At 45.7% G+C, this 17,845-nt stretch overlaps 1 protein-coding gene and 1 non-coding gene across 2 annotated transcripts; one reads left to right on the top strand and one right to left on the bottom strand.

Annotated features, from left to right (window-relative positions):
* The first annotated feature begins 6,727 nt into the window (after positions 1-6,727).
* On the top strand, positions 6,728-10,282 carry LOC103421562 (3-hydroxy-3-methylglutaryl-coenzyme A reductase 1-like). Its single transcript, NM_001328844.1, is given in 4 exon segments — positions 6,728-7,659; positions 8,468-8,649; positions 9,038-9,384; positions 10,034-10,282. Coding segments are annotated over 4 exon segments (1,710 nt in total).
* Positions 10,283-11,533: 1,251 nt separating this feature from the next.
* On the bottom strand, positions 11,534-11,606 carry TRNAK-UUU (transfer RNA lysine (anticodon UUU)). Its single transcript has one exon. It is a non-coding gene; the product is annotated as a tRNA-Lys (tRNA).
* Positions 11,607-17,845: the final 6,239 nt, after the last annotated feature.

Here is a 17,845-nt window from a genome sequence, read left to right as displayed (position 1 = left end):
TGTGCCCCCACAGTCTCTAGGGCCCGGTTCCCTACGGATTAGGCCAAAAGGCCCAAAATCCTTCAGTTAGCTAAGCCTTGAAAAAGACCATTGTGGCTACTTCTAGGAATCCCGGCGCAAGCCATCGTGCATCTAGTTATACTAGGGCAGCCAGGCTCATCCACGTCTGGATATTCGGAGTGTAAAGTTTATCCTCCTGTCTTGGAGAGCTAACCCATATGGGTGTTGGGGAATTGGTTTACCCTCTCGCACTGGAGAGCATGGTTGGTCCCTCGGGGGGCGCAATTCCTGCGATGAGTCCCTAAGAAGGGCGCATTCTTCTTTTGAAGTGCAGGAATGATCAGTTATTGTAAGCATGCAGCCGAGCCAAGTTGTGATTACTTCTGAATTTCTCATTGAAAAATGAATGAAACGAACGAGAACTTAACTGTAAGGTAGGAATTGCATAACAACTGGATAGTCCTCAGTTTGTGAGGTGGTGCCCGTCGAGCTATTTGAGTCTTCAGGCTTTGATGTAGCAGGAGGTCACACATGGTACTTCCTCATATTGTAGGCGTTCCACTGCTTTTCGATCTTTTTGTCGTTTCATGGTGGCGAAAATGTAATTACTCTTGCCGCCTACTCTGCTGAGCTTGTATGGACCTTCCCAGATGAGATCCATATTTTTTGATGTTTCGGCCTGCCTATTGCCTTGAGGATATCTCGGCATGAACATATGCTGCTTGATGCCATATTTTTTGAAGAACTTCGCCAAATCTTTGCCCACGAATTGCAGGCCGTTGTTGGTGACGATGGATTAAAGGATGCCAAATCGGTAAATGATGTTCCTCCATATGAAGCGCTCTATGTCCGTCTGAATCGTGGTCGTCATAGGCTATGCTTCCACCTATTTGGTGAAGTAGTCGGTTGCCACGAACCACGGCTGCTCGCAAGCCTTTATAGTTGGATGCGTCGTTGACATGCGAATGCCAGAAATCTCCATTAAGGGAATATGTGCAGCTAAAGTGTGCTCGACTGCCTTCGGGGCATCGTTGGGCCGAGTTGTTGCGTTCGTCAGAAAACTTTGCATCTGCCAGGGTCTACGCCTTTATCGTCGTCGATTTGGATTCGGCGGAATAGTGCGTCATGATGATGACTGCAGGTAACTGTAGAATACAGGTAGTCAGGCCCCCAGCTCTTCTCGCATGATGGTAGAGCTTATTGCTACTTTAGATACCGTCAAACATGCGAATAAGTCCTCCGCTGCTTCTAGGGAGGTGATGTCGGGTACTTCTTCAAGTCCTTAAATGTGCATTGGCGAGCCTCATCCCAAAGTGCATGCTTCTCTGCTAAAGCAAAAGAGTCTGCCAGAGTTAGATCTTCTTTCATGATCAATTTTCCGAATAGCGGGTGGTCTGCTGGAAGTCCTTTTTGGAAGGCTGCTCTAGCTATCGAGTCGTTGCATCCGACTATTTTTGCCTTCTCTATTTTGAACCTCCTCACATAGTCGCGAAGCGACTCCTTTGGGTTCTTCTTGACGTCGAACAAATGGTCAGACTTCTTTTTGATCGAGCGATAAGATGAATATTCTTTGGTGAAAACCAAAGAAAGTTCGTAGAAATTCCGGATGGATTGTGGCGGCAGGGTGTAGAACCAATCTTGCGCCTCGCCTTGTAGAGTGGTGGCGAATATCTTGCACATGAGATCATCGTTGTTTCGATAAAGGATCATTGCGCTTTGGTAACGTTTTAAGTGTCTCTCCGGGTCTTCATCCCCTTTGAAAGATGTGAAATGTGGCATGCTGAACTCGCGTGGAGGCTTTGCCTCCTCGATCTCCTCCGTGAAGGGTGACCTGCTTATGTTGATTATGTTTCGTCGTAGTGCCTCGTCGGTAACCTCGTTGCGTTGGAAATCATGCAATCGCTTGGTCAATAGTCTCTCTACTTCTTCCTGAATTTGCCTTTGTTGGGGTAGCGGAGCTCTCGGCTGCCCCCAGTCATGACTTGCTGGTCTAGGCTGCTCTTCCATGTGTTTGGCTCGTCTATGCCGCGGATGTCGTGCATGTGGTGCGTTCCTAGTAGGCGAGCGAGTTCTTCGCAGGCTGCTGGTTGAACTTGAGCTGGATTGAGTAACTGCTTCTCTTCGTCCGTCATGCTGCCTACTCTGATGTGAGGTGGAGGACGCTCCTTGTGGGCTTAGCTGCAAATAGACACTTTGCCCGGAAAGTTGCTCATGTTGACTATCGGAGTATGACCCCAACCGTGAATGTATGCTCATCCGTGGGCCTAGTCGAGAGTGCATGCTCCCTCGCGCTCTAAGACGGGAATGTACACTGCCCAAACGTTCCGCTGGTCGAATGGCTGCTTACCGGGACGCTGCTGGAAATGTTCGTCTGCCCTTGTCCTACTTCGGGATACCTCGTCCGGGGCACGTTGGATCCCGATACGTTGCAAAAGTTGATTCACCAAGGTTTTCTGTTGTGCAAGGGCGCTCGTCAACTCTATGACTTGTCGAGACAAGTGTTGTTCGCCATTTGGATTGGAAGACCTTGGAAGAAATGCGCCTCCTTGGGCAGTGGAAAGGTGGTAGACTTCGGGCACGAGATTTGAGTTGGGAAATGTCAAATTCGCGAAAAAATGTGGTGAGAATGCCCCCGGCTCGATGGTAGGTCCGGATGGTTGAGATAGTCTTGGGCCGACTTGGGCTGCTTGGAAAGCCACGGGAGCATGCTGGGTCACGAGAGCAGGCTGCTTGGCAGGAGCAGGCTGTGCCACGAGAGCAGGCTGCTCGGCAGGAGCAGGTTGGGCCGTGAGAGTGGGTTGCTTGACGGGAGCAGGCTGGATCACGGAAGCAGGTTGCTCAATGCGCGGTGCATGTGAATGCGAGGCTTGGGCTTGGGTCTACGTAAACTTGGATGGCACGGCTTGGATCGTGGTCTTGGTACCGTGAGCCTTGGATGGCATGGCTCGGGCCGTGGTGAAGGCTCCATGGACCTCGCCACGAGTGGCTATCGAAGTAGCCACCGCGGTGGTTCCCATGGTGGCCGTGGTGAAGGCACCATGGACCTCGCCGTGGGTGGCTACCGAGGTAGCCACCGCGGTGGTTCCCATGGTGGAAACTCGTGGTGGTGATGCCGCTCCCCTTATTGTTGCATTTTGCCTCACGGATCTCCGGGCCGTGGTGAAGGCTCCATGGACCTCGCCACGAGTGGCTACCGAAGTAGCCACCGCGGTGGTTCCTATGGTGGCCGTGGTGAAGGCACCATGGACCTCGCCGCGGGTGGCTACCTAGGTAGCCACCACGGTTGTTCCCATGGTGGAAGCTCGTGATGATGATGCCGCTCCCCTTATTGTCGCATTTAGTCTCACGGATCTCCGCAATCCCATTTCTTGAACATTAGACTTTTCACTTGTGGAATTTTCTAAATTTCTAGCCATTATATTTTGCTTATACGTTTTATCAAAGAACCTTTGCAAGTAAAAAATTCTAATAATAAGAACGTATGAAAAATATTCAAATGGACTAGAAAATAAAGAAAAAACCTTTTTGTGCGAGAGTCTTCTACGAGTATGGATTTCAACTCTCAATGAAAGCACCAATTTGTGGATGCAAATTTCTTCCTCCTCGATCTTGGACGATTTTGCACCTACAAAACAATTAACACCTTAGGTTAAGGCCAAGAGCCTCACGCGCCCACGATGAATGGGGGGGCTTTGGCCGAAGAACCTCCGATGCCAAAGTTAGAATTTAGAGAGAAAGAGTGTTTAGAGAATTTTGGGATTTTTTGCCAAAGTGTTGGAATTGATTCTTTGATGAGAATAGGTGCCTATTTATAGAGTTAGGAGGTGGCTAGGGTTTTTAGGTTTAATTTTGGTTTAATTAGCCAATTTATTTGGCTATTTAAACATAAAATGAATGTTTTGGTGGTTTTTGGAATTAATTGGCTAGTTAATTAGGGTAATTAAAAAAGGAAAATGGTGGAAAAGGTAGAGAATATGATAGGCTCTTTTTGGATGGGAATGGCCGGACCTTGGTGTGATTTTGGGGTGATTTGGTGATATAAATAGCCTTTAATATATTGATTATATTAATTGGTTGAGGATGTTATGGAATGTTTGAAATAAATGGCTAATTGAATAAGGAAAAAATGAGGTAAAAACATATATGAAATAGGTTTTGAATTGTTACCCATTTTGGGTACTCCTGACTTGGTTGATGGATGATTCTCTACTGCTCGCGTGTAGGAGACCCGGTATGCCTCGAGGCTATTTTTGTCCTATTTTGTCCAAAAATCCACGTGTCGCCTAGTGAATATTTTTTGCTCCACAAAAGACTTGAAAACTTTGAGTTTTAACGATAAGGACAGAATAAAGGGTAAAATGAATAGTATCATGATTAATTTTTTAATGTAAAAATGTGATTTTTCATTAAAATAAACAGTACCAAAAATTTTTCGTTAAAATTTCATAAATTAATAGGAAATGAGAGAAGAGGGAACTGAAGTTCATGGCGAGTGACTTCCAAATTGAAAAATTGAATAAAACAAGCCCGTCATGAGTGCACGACGACGATGGTCAATAATCATGGATTTGTAGTAATTTTTGGGAGTCGCATATATATATATATATATATATATATACACTGTTAATGAAGTTACTAATTTGTTTGGAAATCTTTTTACTTTTTTAGATATTAAAAGTGTATTTTTTTAACAAATCTCTACTAATTAATAAAATATTTATTGTCAACTAAAATTATATGAAATTACCAGTTTAAATTTCTAATTAAAATAGAACATGAATAAGAAATATGGGGTAGAAATGTAAATTCACACAACCAAATTTTGCTGTTTTTTTTTTCAAAACCTCACCTACATGTAATCCTAACATATCTATTGTTGATGCACAAAATCAGTGAGGATTTTGGTACAACATAAAGTGTTAAGTTTGTGACCTTCGCTAGATTGCTTCGGTCACTAGTGTGGATAAGTATGTAAATGGATAGGGACAGGAAAGCAAACACAAGATGTACGTCGTTCACCCAGATTGGCTACGTCCACGGAGTAGAGGAGTTCTCATTAATTGTGAAGGGTTTACACAAGTACATAGGTTCAAGCTCTCATTTAGTGAGTACTAATGAATGATTTAGTACAAATGACATTAGAAAATATTGTGAGAGAATGATCTCTATTTATAGAAGAGAGTTTCTAGTTTCATTCTGACATTGACACGTGTCTTGTTGTGATTGGCTTCTGATGTTGACACGTGTCGCGCTATAATTGGCTTCTGATGTCGACACGTGTCGCACTGTGATTGGCCTCTTGGTTTGAGGGAAACTCTTCCGGGTCCTTGACGGTATAACGTTAACCGGTGCTCAGTAGTTTCGAGATTGGTCAAGTATGGTACAAACATCTATAATTATAAAATAAAAAAATTTCCTAGTCCCACATTCTCTATAACTCTCTTCCTCTCTCATTCTATTTCAAAAACAAAAATTAAAAAAAAAATTTCCCAGTCCCATATTCTTTATAACTCTCTTCCTCACTCCTTCTATTTCAAAAACAAAAATAAAAAAAAAATTTCGCATACTTTGTGTGTGGGCATATGCTAGTAATAATAAACATGCTTTGTGACAATAAAAAGTGCTACTAAGCGTTTGCATTAAAAACGAAATTCTGAATAAAATAATTTAATAGTAATTGTTTTTTAAAAGCACTTAAATTGCATGATCATTGATCCCATGAGTCATCGAAATGCGCAATTATGGTTCTTTTCGTTAACTCCGATACAATTTTTGTCAAAATTGGTCACATGCCACGCATGTGAGGCTAAATTAAGAGGCAAATATGAAAAATCAAATGAGAAAAGTTATAATAATGGTCTCTCAATTTTAACTCAATTGGAGACATAATCTCTCAACTTTACTCAATGGGAGCAATGGTCCCTCAATTTTACCTCAATTGGAGACGTGGCATTTTGCAAAATTTTGACAGAGTTGATGGAAAAGATTATAGCTACACGTTTTAATGAGTCAAGGGACAAATGATCATAAATTTTTAGTTGAGTGATCATTACTCCAATTAAATTAAAATTGCGAGACTATTGCTACAATTTTCTCTTGATGTTATTGGTGGAATTTGTATCTACATGATTATAACAATAGTTCCTCCAAATTTGAAGAAAATTTTCATTATGACCGGAACACGGATGGTACATCACGTATTTCTATATGAGTGGCAGAAAATTTTATTTTTTAATTTATTAATCCTTTAACACATATATCACATTATTTATATAGTGACACATGATGTACCATTTCATACTTCGATAACACTGAAAAATCTCTTTCAAATTAGACGGTCAACACTCCAAAAGTACGCGAAGGGATTAACTGGATCCACAGATCCGATCGGAGAGACAAGCCCAGACACGCGTAACCACAGCGTACGTGTGGGAGTGGGACTCCTGGTCCTGGCAGCCAGCGCGCCAACCAACTCACCCCGCACTCCCTCTTCACTCGCTCCCTCTCCTCTCCTCTCCTCTCCTCTCCTCTTGCTATAAAAAAGGGTCCAAATCCTCCGCCTTTTCCCCATTCCAGCTCATTTTTACAACAAACTCCCTAACAAAACCCCAAATTAATTAAATAAACCCCCACCACTAATCCCTCCCTTTTGTTTTATTTGCCTTATTAGTTCCTTAATTACCTAATTCCCCCCTTTCTCTCTCTCTCTCTCTCTCTCTCTCTAATAATGGCAGTTCGCCGGCGACCCTCAACCGCCTCTGCCGCCGGCGAACCCATTAAGTCCGACAAGCAGCTGCTTAAGGCCTCCGACGCCCTTCCCCTCCCGCTCTACCTCACCAATGGCCTCTTCTTCACGCTCTTCTTCACCGTCGCCTACTTCCTCCTCACCCGCTGGCGAGAGAAGATCCGCAGCTCCACGCCACTTCACGTCGTCACGCTCTCTGAGCTCGCCGCCCTCTTCTCCCTCTTCGCCTCCGTTATCTACCTACTCGGCTTCTTCGGCATTGACTTCGTCCAGTCCTTCGTCTCCCCCAGCTCCCGCGCCGCCCACGACCCCTGGAAAGACGACGTTGTAGTCCAGCGAAAAAAATCCGTAAATGCCAGCGCACTCCTTTCCTCCACCTCCGCCGCTACAACCACCGCAACCGCCATCGACGATAATTCGCCGGCGTTGTCGACCGATGACGAGGAAATTATCACGTCTGTCGTCGTCGGAACCACGCCGTCATACTCTCTCGAGTCCACTCTCGGGGACTGCCGGCGAGCTGCTGCGATACGGCGAGAGGCTCTGCAGCGGACAACCGGTAGTTCGCTGGTGGGGCTCCCGCTGGAAGGCTTCGACTACGAGGCGATACTGGGGCAGTGCTGCGAGATGCCGGTCGGGTACGTCCAGATCCCGGTGGGAGTGGCGGGGCCGCTGCTGATCGACGACGAGGAGTACACGGTGCCAATGGCGACGACGGAGGGATGCTTGGTTGCCAGCACCAATAGGGGCTGCAAGGCCATCCACATGTCAGGCGGGGCCGGTAGCGTGGTTCTCAAGGACGGGATGACCCGAGCTCCCGTTGTCCGGTTCAGCTCAGCCGCCAGAGCTGCCGAACTCAAGTTCTTCGTCGAGGACCCGCTCAACTTCGATTCCCTCGCTGTCGTGTTCAACAGGTTCGGACCGTTCAACCTCAACCCTATTTCTTTTGTTTCGTTCTTTTTGTTTTCTCATAAATAGTTCGAATTTCACCTGCGATATTTTGTATTTTAATTTTAACAATCTACTTTTCTCACTTTAACTCAAGTTGGTGAGTCTTATTTTCCTTTTATTTTTGTGTTGTGTTGTGTTGTGTTGCAAAACGATATTATAAATTAGTCTCACCAACGAAAGAAATATTCAAACTGGATTACAAAGAACGGGTTCAGCATGCCCTCACCAACTCACCTAACTTACATGTTTTTTTATTTTGTTTTGTTTTGTTTTTTTTTTGTTTATTTGCGGGGCTAAAGTGAACACCTTTTATTTCGGGAGTTTCATTTGCATATAGTGTGAGTTTGTATAAAAAAAAAAAATAGTGTGAGTTTGTATTACTTTCTGGCGAGGAAGAGGAGAAATGATTAAAAAATGATTTTGTTACTAATTGACTAAAGTTGGTTAACTTTATCTTTGATCTGCTATATCTCGATGACGTTGATGGGATTGTGTTCCTTTCCTTCTTTTTCTTCGTGAATCCTTTAAATTAAGGAAAATAATTTTCACGCTCCCGCATTTTTCCAATCTTTAGGATGAATAAAGTGAAGAAGAATTAAATGACATAAACAAGAGGAGGGTAGTATAAATCCCTGTTTTAAGTGATCACACAAATACCATTTTGTTTTTAAATTGAAGAGTTAATTATTATTTATCTATAAGTTTATGACACGGTAAGAATTAATAATTTGGAATTTCGTTTGTTGACTTGACTGCATATGCACTGTTCAGATCTAGTAGATTTGCAAAGCTTCAGAGGATTCAATGCTCGATGGCAGGGAAGAATTTGTACATGAGGTTTACTTGCAGCACTGGAGATGCAATGGGGATGAACATGGTCTCCAAAGGCGTCCAAAACGTTCTAGATTTCCTCCAAATCGACTTCCCTGACATGGATGTTATTGGCATCTCTGGTAACTTAATTAATCTCTTGCTTCCTCTTCTTTTTGTCCATAATTTGCATGTGAGTGTTAATTTCGGGAGGTTCTCGCATGTCGTCGGAAATTGCATGCAACTGAGGGGTATTTCGTGATGACTGTTATACTCGTAGCAGATGTACAACGGTGATGACTACGTTTTACGTGACGAGTGTTATGCTCACAGGATAATGTTCGATTAAAAAAACCAAGGATGCAAAATTCATTGTTAGTCACGTTGGAATATGTATTTTGCCCTCTCAACTTTAAGTTGTCAGATCTGAATGTGTGATTAGATGTCTGACAAGTGATAGCATAAGAAAAACAGAATATTTACTGTAATTGATTGGGTTGATTTAGTTTTTCTTTACTCCGGAATGTGCAGGAAACTTTTGCTCCGACAAGAAACCGGCCGCGGTGAATTGGATAGAAGGGAGAGGCAAGTCAGTAGTGTGTGAAGCAGTGATCAAGGAAGAGGTGGTGAGGAAGGTACTGAAGACCAATGTGGCTGCCTTGGTGGAGCTCAACATGCTCAAAAACCTAACTGGTTCTGCCATGGCTGGTGCTCTCGGCGGGTTCAATGCCCACGCCAGCAACATTGTTGCTGCGATCTACATCGCCACAGGTCAGGATCCGGCTCAGAATGTAGAGAGCTCTCACTGCATCACCATGATGGAAGCCATAAACGACGGCAAGGACCTTCATGTCTCAGTCACCATGCCTTCCATTGAGGTACAATACAACTATAATTAGTGCTTGATTTACGGTATCAATCCACAATTTATGCTCAATTTTAAAATGTGTTTAAAAGGCAATGTTAGATCCACAAATACTGCTTGGCTCCATACTATTTATGGAGTAATTCTTTGTTTAACTACAAATCACAAACCGACAAACCGACAAATATATTGACTTGTAAAAACATCATAAAACTTTTCAGCGCTAAGCGTTAAACTGTGATTTGTGTGTAAAATGGCTCCCTCACATCACAACTTGGTGTCCATTGTGATTTTCTTCAACCGCAAATTCCAAGGTAATACTAGATGTTTCTGCACAATTATTAAACAGTGTCGCTTCTGTAGAAAAAATTATTAGATATAAGACGCCAAGTGTCATATTCTGCTATTTCCAGACAATTTGTCTTATATCAACCTCCTAGGGTTTAAAAACTCCCGGGTTTGAAGGGTTAATGTGGAACAGAAGCCATTGGTGTGAGTTCCAACATATATAGAAGAACGTAACACCAATGCAGAATTTGCAGACATTTTTGTTTTTTTTTTTATGGCTTTAAGAAAATATATTTCTGAGTCTCTTTGAGATCTTCGACTGAGTTGACACCTAACTCATCCCAATTTAATTTATTTTACTTAAACTTTTTCAGGTGGGAACAGTTGGAGGAGGAACCCAGCTTGCATCCCAAGCAGCCTGCTTGAACCTGCTGGGTGTAAAGGGTGCAAGCAGAGACTCGCCCGGTTCAAACTCTAGGAAATTGGCCACCATTGTAGCCGGTTCAGTGCTCGCCGGAGAGCTCTCGCTGATGTCAGCAATTGCAGCTGGACAGCTGGTCAATAGCCACATGAAATACAACAGATCTAGCAAGGATGTCTCAAAACTTGCCGGCCCCCGCTAAACGTGGAAAGGAGAGAATACAATGTCATAAACACCCTTGGAACCTTTGGTGTATGTAGAGAAATAAGTAAGCTCGACGGTTCGGGGGTTTAAGAATGTCTCGAACCAGTGTGTGATAATTAAACTTGAGATGCTGACACAGTGATATTTCATGCGTCAACAAGTTTGTCGGTGCGCCATGTGTTTGTGACATAAAGCCACGTGTTGGGAGCAAGAGATTCCAAGCATCTGGTTTTCGGGGTGTCTGTTTTTTAACATGTGTAGTAGCTGGCTTTGTAATCTTTGATTGCTTGTTTGTTGTCAAGTTGTCATTTAGTTTGTACTTTTTAATTAGAAATAATTAATTTTAAAAACACATCCAAGAGGAGTTTGTGTGGATCTTTGGTTAGCTGTGACCCTTGGAGCGGTTGCTTGTATGTATTAAATATGCAGTATAAACAATTGTATATTTTTGCACGACACGAATGAGATTATATATATCCAAAAATCTCCCTCTTCTTTAAACATGGTATATTTTCTGTGTCCTTTGCTTTTCTCTATTCATCTGTGACTCCATGGTTGGTCATGATTAGTTGTGAGTATTTTTGTCAATACGACCGACCATAGGGTATTGGAATGCCAAAAAATATCCAAAAGCTAAGGGAGGGGTCCACGATGACAAAAATATCGCCATCCATCACGATTCACGAATGCCAAAAAAGAGGACTACTAAATCTGCAGTGAACAGGCAGATTATGGACAAAGTTGCTTGCCGTAATTGTCAAAGGGGGCAGATATAATTGTCAAAGGGGGCAGATGGATTTTTAATTTTTCAAACAATAACACAAATTTGGAAATAAAACTTTCAACTTTCCAATTATAATTTCTTCTTCTCTCTCTCTCTCTCTCTCTCTCTCTCTCCTCTTTAATCATGTTTCATTTTCTGTTTCCTTGATCATTGAAAATATGACCTGCTTTGCTCGTTGGAATGGAAATTTAGGGGAACAGGAGACATAATCAAAGCACAATTTACAATTCAGACTAGGAAATTAAAATTGTTCATACATATTTATTGATTTTTTTTAAATTAATGAATTTTCATGTCACATTAGATCTCAACCATTGAAAAATACTAATTTAAGAGCCTTTGTGTCAAATCTTGTGTCATGAATCCGTCCCTAAGTTATATTATGTACAAATATGTTTTGATAAAAAACATAATAATATTCGATGGAATTTGCCCTCCAAATGCTTAAAATGGATAAAAAAAAACCGCCGTCTGTGGGAATCGAACCCACGACCACGTGGTTAAAAGCCACGCGCTCTACCAGCTGAGCTAAGACGGCCTATTTGCGCAAGATTTTCCATTTTGTTATTATCATCGGTTTAAGGAAAAGCTTTGCATAGCTAATCCGAGTTTAATTAGATTAGTACCGGGCGTGGGGACACAAAGGAAGAATTAGGTCAGCTCACATTGAGCCATCCGTACGACCAGAGACTCGCATAAACCACTTGGCCACTGAGCCACCAATACCAAGTCAGCGGGATCAACTTTAGACCTGGAAACACAAGGCCAACTCGGCTACTTAATTTGCACCTTTACTCTTGACTTCTTAAACGAGACAATATTCTTTAGGGTTGCCACAATCCGGAAATTTTCTTAACATAAGTGCTTAGGATATGCATAATGTGATCTTAGAAGAGATGATACAGAATCTCGCACTTATTTAGCTTTTTTTCTATATAACCAATCACTTTAATGTCATGCATAATTACAAGTTCACTTTACAAAGCTCGACAATAAATAAAAGGTGTTAGGTACTGTTGGCGTGTAATGATGTTCTATCCTATCTTTGCCTTGACTCTGAGAATCAAGAGATCCAAATACAACCTGAATAACTAAATTTAAATTTGTGATTAAACTTCAAGCTAAATGATGTTCCCTGCTAATCAGGTGATTTATCTTCATGTAAACAAGAGTCGTACCACCCTACCCTTCGAGCGACGAGCTTTTGATATTTTAAAAATGCCAATAATTTCATCGAAATACAAAATAACAAATGTTAACACACGTATCAAATAAGAACTACCTACTTTAAAAAAAAAAATAATTAAATTATTGTTGACCCTAAAATCTACCAAGCCTACGTGGCGCGCAGGCCGAATATATTCTAAGCTAACTACGTCCTTCGGTGATTGCGGGGCGTGCCAACTCGTCGGCCGAGGCTCGGCCGAGGAGTAAATTTGATGATGCTGCGTTGGGTCGCGCTACTGACTTCTGCGTCTTGCGATTGCGGCCGAGAAAGGAACGCGTCTCGGCCTCTTGGGTTCTCGAGCCTGAAGACAAGGCTGCTATTTCTTACAAAGTTCACGAACCGAATTCGGCTTACAATGTGCCGAATGTAATAACTGTAACACCTCACCTCGCCGAGAAGGCTAATGAGATGACCTCGACCAACAAGGATTCGAAAACCCTTCTCGACCGAGACTTGGATAGGCAATCGACCGTTCTCGCCGCAGTGCTGTTGATGCCAACGGAAGATACTGCGAGACCGACCGACTCTACGGTGACAGAGCTATCTATGCCGACTTAAGATATCACCGGTTGCTTCCACAGTGCTGTTGATGCCAACGGAAGATGTGTCAGCGAAAAAGGAAAAGAAAAAGATCTCAAGTTGTGAGAGTTTGCGCAGGGCAATTTTGTATTGATTTTTGTGGTGCTTTTCCATTGCTGAATGTCTTGTATTTATAGAAGCAGAACACCGAGCCCGAGTTCTAATCCTATTCGAACTAGGTTTCCTTCTCCGGATTAACGTTACCTCAATCAGTCCTACCTCTGCTAGGACTACGAATCTAGTCCTTAACTGAGCCGGATTCGCCTTCTAGTTTTACTGATCTCGTCGAGGGTCCCTATTGTATTAGGACTCGACTTGCATTCTGATTTAACCGACCTAGGCCTAGAAGCCCATGAGCTGAAGCCCCCATGACTTTCTCGCCGTAGTCTTCCCGGGCCGAAAGTGATACCTCCCTCGGCCCAAACTGCTATTTTGGGCCCAAACATTGCCCCCTCGCTTTTGAGGTCCTCGGCCTGAAACCTTCGGCCGAGTTTCGGCCTTGAAGAAGCGAATCTACCACTCAGGATCCCAATACCCGAGTTCCAAGGCGCATTTATTGAACATGATCGCACGATCTTGATCCTGCTAAACCACTCGCCACGTGGCATCCCCTAACATGGCCAATCCCCGATAATGACGTCTGAAGCGTGCGCCTGCCCGAACCGTCTCGTCATTATGACCACTATCTCAATCCGCGAGCCATTTCATCAGTCCGTGAGCCCTCCTGTCATCGTGCAGGCGTCGAACCGTCTTTCGTCATTAACTTCGCCGTCACACGCGATCGTGCGCCCCCAAAACCTAAAACCGTCGGTCTTCTCAACCGCATTCCCCAAATGCTCATCATGATCAACGATTCCTCCGGTCGATGTTGCCCTTTGCTTTGAATTTCGAACGATTGCTCTTCCTCCCATTACTCTATAAATACCGAAATTTCCTCATTTGTACTTTATGTTCTCAAACTTCCTGAAATTCCCTACTCTTGCTCTCAAGTGCATTCCTCCATTCCAAGCTTTCGTCCTCAAATCCCCAACCCAAAAAACCTCCTTACGCTGTGCTTTTACAATGACCACCTTCATCTCCAAGCTTTCCCGGGAATGCGACCAGCATCAGAAGATCCTTGATCGGAGCTCGATCAAGAATATACGGTTCGAGAACGACATGAGCACCGTCCACCAAATCCTGGGTCCTCTCTTCAAGGCAACAATCCTGCCGACCATCACTGGTCTTCTCCAGGAACACTGCCTTACACCCTTGCTCCAAGGGTTCGAATGGTCGAGATGGGAGGCGGCAAAGCCCCAAGGCTCCTGGCCCTCGACGACCACCACCTGGGCGACCTGGGTTGTCCGAATGGAACGGCTCTTCGGCGAAAAATGGAAAATCCTGGGCATCTACGACGCCATCCTCCTTTCGTCGATGGACATTGTCCCTGACAAGGAGCTGCTCCTAGCCGCTCTATGCTTCTGGTGCTCAGCCACCAACACAATGGTCCTTCCCCTTGGTCCCATTGGTCCCACCATCCTGGACATCACCGCCATTTTGGGGACCTCGGCCACCGGGATCCCTATCGACGCGACCCTCTCCGGGCACCCGTCGAATATCGATCTGAAGACGCTCTTCGACCGTCGAGCCTTCGAGACCCTGAATAGTGACGGTCACATCCCGTCGAGGGATGAAATACAGAAGCTCCACAAGAACTTTCTCAACTACAACACCCTCTACCTTCACTTCGCCGGTCGAGGGGAAGAGGACCTGCGAGAAGGAGAGCATGAAGCCTTCCTCTTCTACTGGTACAATAAATACATTTGTTGTACCAAATCAAACAAATGTTTGGTCGAGAATATGCCAGTGGCCGAAGCCCTGGCCAGTGGTCGCGTCCTGGCGCTGAGTTCTAATATTCTTGCCCACCTCTTCCGTTGCCTGGCCGAGGCGACTCTCCACACGGTGGACCCCCACCAGAATGGCCCTCTCTGGGTCTTCCAGCTCTGGTTGCAGGTGTACTTCGCCTCCCTTCGGCCGGCTATAGCTGATTTCTCAGCAACAGAGGCTCTTGGTCCTCAGCTAGCCTCCCGACCAACGCCTCCTCATCAGGCCGAAGAGGTGTTTAGGTACCTCTTTGCCCTTGACGATCTCACAAGCGACGAATTCCTGATTTGTCGTCGTCGTGATTACCCCCCCTCCATCAAACTGCCTACCTCTACGTGGGCGGCAGAGGAGGACGCCGCTCTTCGCCGAACCTGGGGGTCGTTCGTGCTTGCTCGCGACCTTCCTCTCGGCTGCGACGGGAAACGGTCGGGGTGGGAAGTGTACCATCCGAACTTCCTTGCCCGTCAGCTCGGCTATCTTCAGGGCTGTCCCGTCCCCCTTCTCTCTTCCCGCACAGTATTGAGCCGCGGACGCGAGCCTCGCTCTTCAGAGAACGAGTGCAGGACTGCCGCGAAGGAGTTTCAAGAGTACTGCCAAAGATTTCGCCTACGACCGGCCACCCCAGAAACCCATTGCACTGACACCTTCGGTGAGTGGTGGGAAAATTACACTCAAGAGTTCTTCGGTACGCCGGTCGAGGATGTACTAAACAGGCTCTTCGGTAACCGACCTAAGAAAGCCCCGGCCCCCCATTCTCAAGGTAGTTGTTCAATTCCCCCTTTTTCTTCAACCTTGCCTGTTGTACGCCTTACTGAATTGTCTTTATCCTTTTAGGTAGTCGGCCTTTGAGAAAGACAGAGGTAGTTGCCGCTGCTATGGCCGGGAAAAAATCGGTCGTGGCCAAAAAAGACAAACCTGCTGGTAGGGCCGGGCTGACCAAACGGCCTCGCCAAGAGGTCGGGCCGGCTATCAAGCCTTCCCCGCCTGCCAAGCGGGTCAAGCAACTGGCGAAGAAAGGTGCACGGGAGATCCACGTTATTTCCAGCCACACGACGACTCCCAGTGCTTCCCCTTCTCCCGCCGCCGGCCATTCTGGGGTCAAGAAACAACCGGCTTCGGCCATAGAGACGATCCCAGCGCGGCCTGCTTCTGTGGCCGGCGAATCAGTCGTACCTCCCTCTGTCGAGAAGGCACCTGTCTCACACCAGGCGGTTCCTACGACCGAGGAAAACTCTCCCAAGAATCCAAAGCCCACGGTCTTCGTGCTGGAAGAGAGTGAGGGGAGCGACGAGGTCCCGCTGGCGCGTCGTCCTCCTACTCGTCAACGAACTCTTCCAGTATCCGAGATGGCGGTTCAACCCGGCCCCTCCTCGGCCAATCGTGGCAAACACACGGTCGAGGAACCGACCCCGGCGGCCGAACCTCTCGTTCCTTCTCAAGACCAGGGCGTCCCTGCCTCCACTGAAGCAGCTGCGCCAATCGGCCCATCGGCAGCCGACCGTGGCAAACGCCTGCTCGAGGAACCCGAGGCCACGGCGGAATCGCCGATCCATCCTCAAGACCAAGGCTTCCACATCCCTCCACAAGAGGTTACCTCGGCTTTTGTAAGTACCTTCAATTTTCCTCCTGATTGCTTTTCTGCTTTAGAATTCTAAACAAGGAAAAACTAAATGTCAGGTGCCTGTACATTCTTTTCACCGTCAATTCTATGCGCCGAAGGGCGTTATCTATATTTCCTGGCCGCCTCAGTGGCCATCAAACGTAGATAACTTCCATCGGCCTCGTGAAGTGAGAAGCAATCTGAGACACTGGGCTCGGCCATTGAGTTCTTTAGGTTCGAGCAACGACCCTGGGGACATGGCCGAGGTCTCCTCTCAGCAGGTTAAAAAACGACACCTTCTTGCTATTCTTGTCATGACTTCCTTTAAGCTTAACCTTGTTTATTCGTGCAGGCTTCATGGGAGGTTGAATTCAAAGCTCTCCTCTCCAGTACGACTGCAGAGTCCGGCCCTTCGGTCGCTCCAACTGAGGCTGCCGATCCAAGCGCCCTAACCCAGTTGCGAGAAGTCCTGTCGCTCTCTTCATCGCAAGTACTTGAGCGCAACGGTCTTGATCTGCTCGGCGTGTGTCTGAACGACCTTGGGGCCGACGGTCGCCTAAGCGGAGATGCCATTGTTCGGGCATCGTCTGCTTTGGAGCGCGTTCGGGAGACATTTGGCATCTTCCAGACTGCTCTGAAGGCCGAACAGGACCTGCAAGCCGCCACGGCCGTTCAAGACACCCTCCGTCCGAAGATTGACGATCTACGGGCAAAAGGAGAAGCGTTAGCCGAGCTCGACCGTCAGATGGCCGAACTAACAAAACGCCGGTCGGTCATTGCTTCTGAACTTGCGAGGGACTTCGAGTCAGGCGGGAAGGATCGCCTAACTGAGTATGCGGCGGCCAAAAAGCGGGTCGAGCGCCTGAGGCTAGACAAAAAGAATCGGCAAGCCGAAGTCATCATGGCCGACGTGCGGTGGTTGGAATTGAAAGCTCTGCTCAGCACTCTTCTTCCCTCGTCTCCTTGAATATATTAGACCTACTCATTTTTGTAATACCTGTCAATTTTAATGGAATGACTTTTCCTACAACAAACTTTTTATTCACGCATTTCCCATGTGACCGGATAGTATTTCTTCAAGAATTTCCCATTAATTGGTAATTTGTGAACTACTCCAGTCCGGTCTTTGAGATGATACGCCCCTTTACCGTATACCTTATGCACAATGAACGGCCCTTCCCAATTCGGCGACCACTTGCCGAACCTAGGATCTTTTATTCCTACGGGCAACACCGTTTGCCACACCAATTCACCCTCGCCGAACGTTTTCTGTCGTACCTTTTGGTTATAGGCTCGCTCGGCAATCTGTTTCTGTGCTACCAGTAAGTTATAAGCGTCAAGTCGCGCTTCTTCCAAATCTTCTAGTTCCTGTCTCATGGACTGATTATATTCGGCGCTAAACAAACTACTTTGTTCAATTAATCGCAACGAATTTATGCTCAACTCGACTGGTAGCACCGCATCGTGTCCGTAAGTCAATGCGTACGGGGTTGTTGCAGTCGCCGAT

Source organism: Malus domestica, chromosome 15 (assembly GCF_042453785.1).
Source record: "Malus domestica chromosome 15, GDT2T_hap1".
NCBI lineage: Eukaryota > Viridiplantae > Streptophyta > Magnoliopsida > Rosales > Rosaceae > Malus > Malus domestica.
This window is presented reverse-complemented; position numbering and strand designations above follow the sequence as displayed.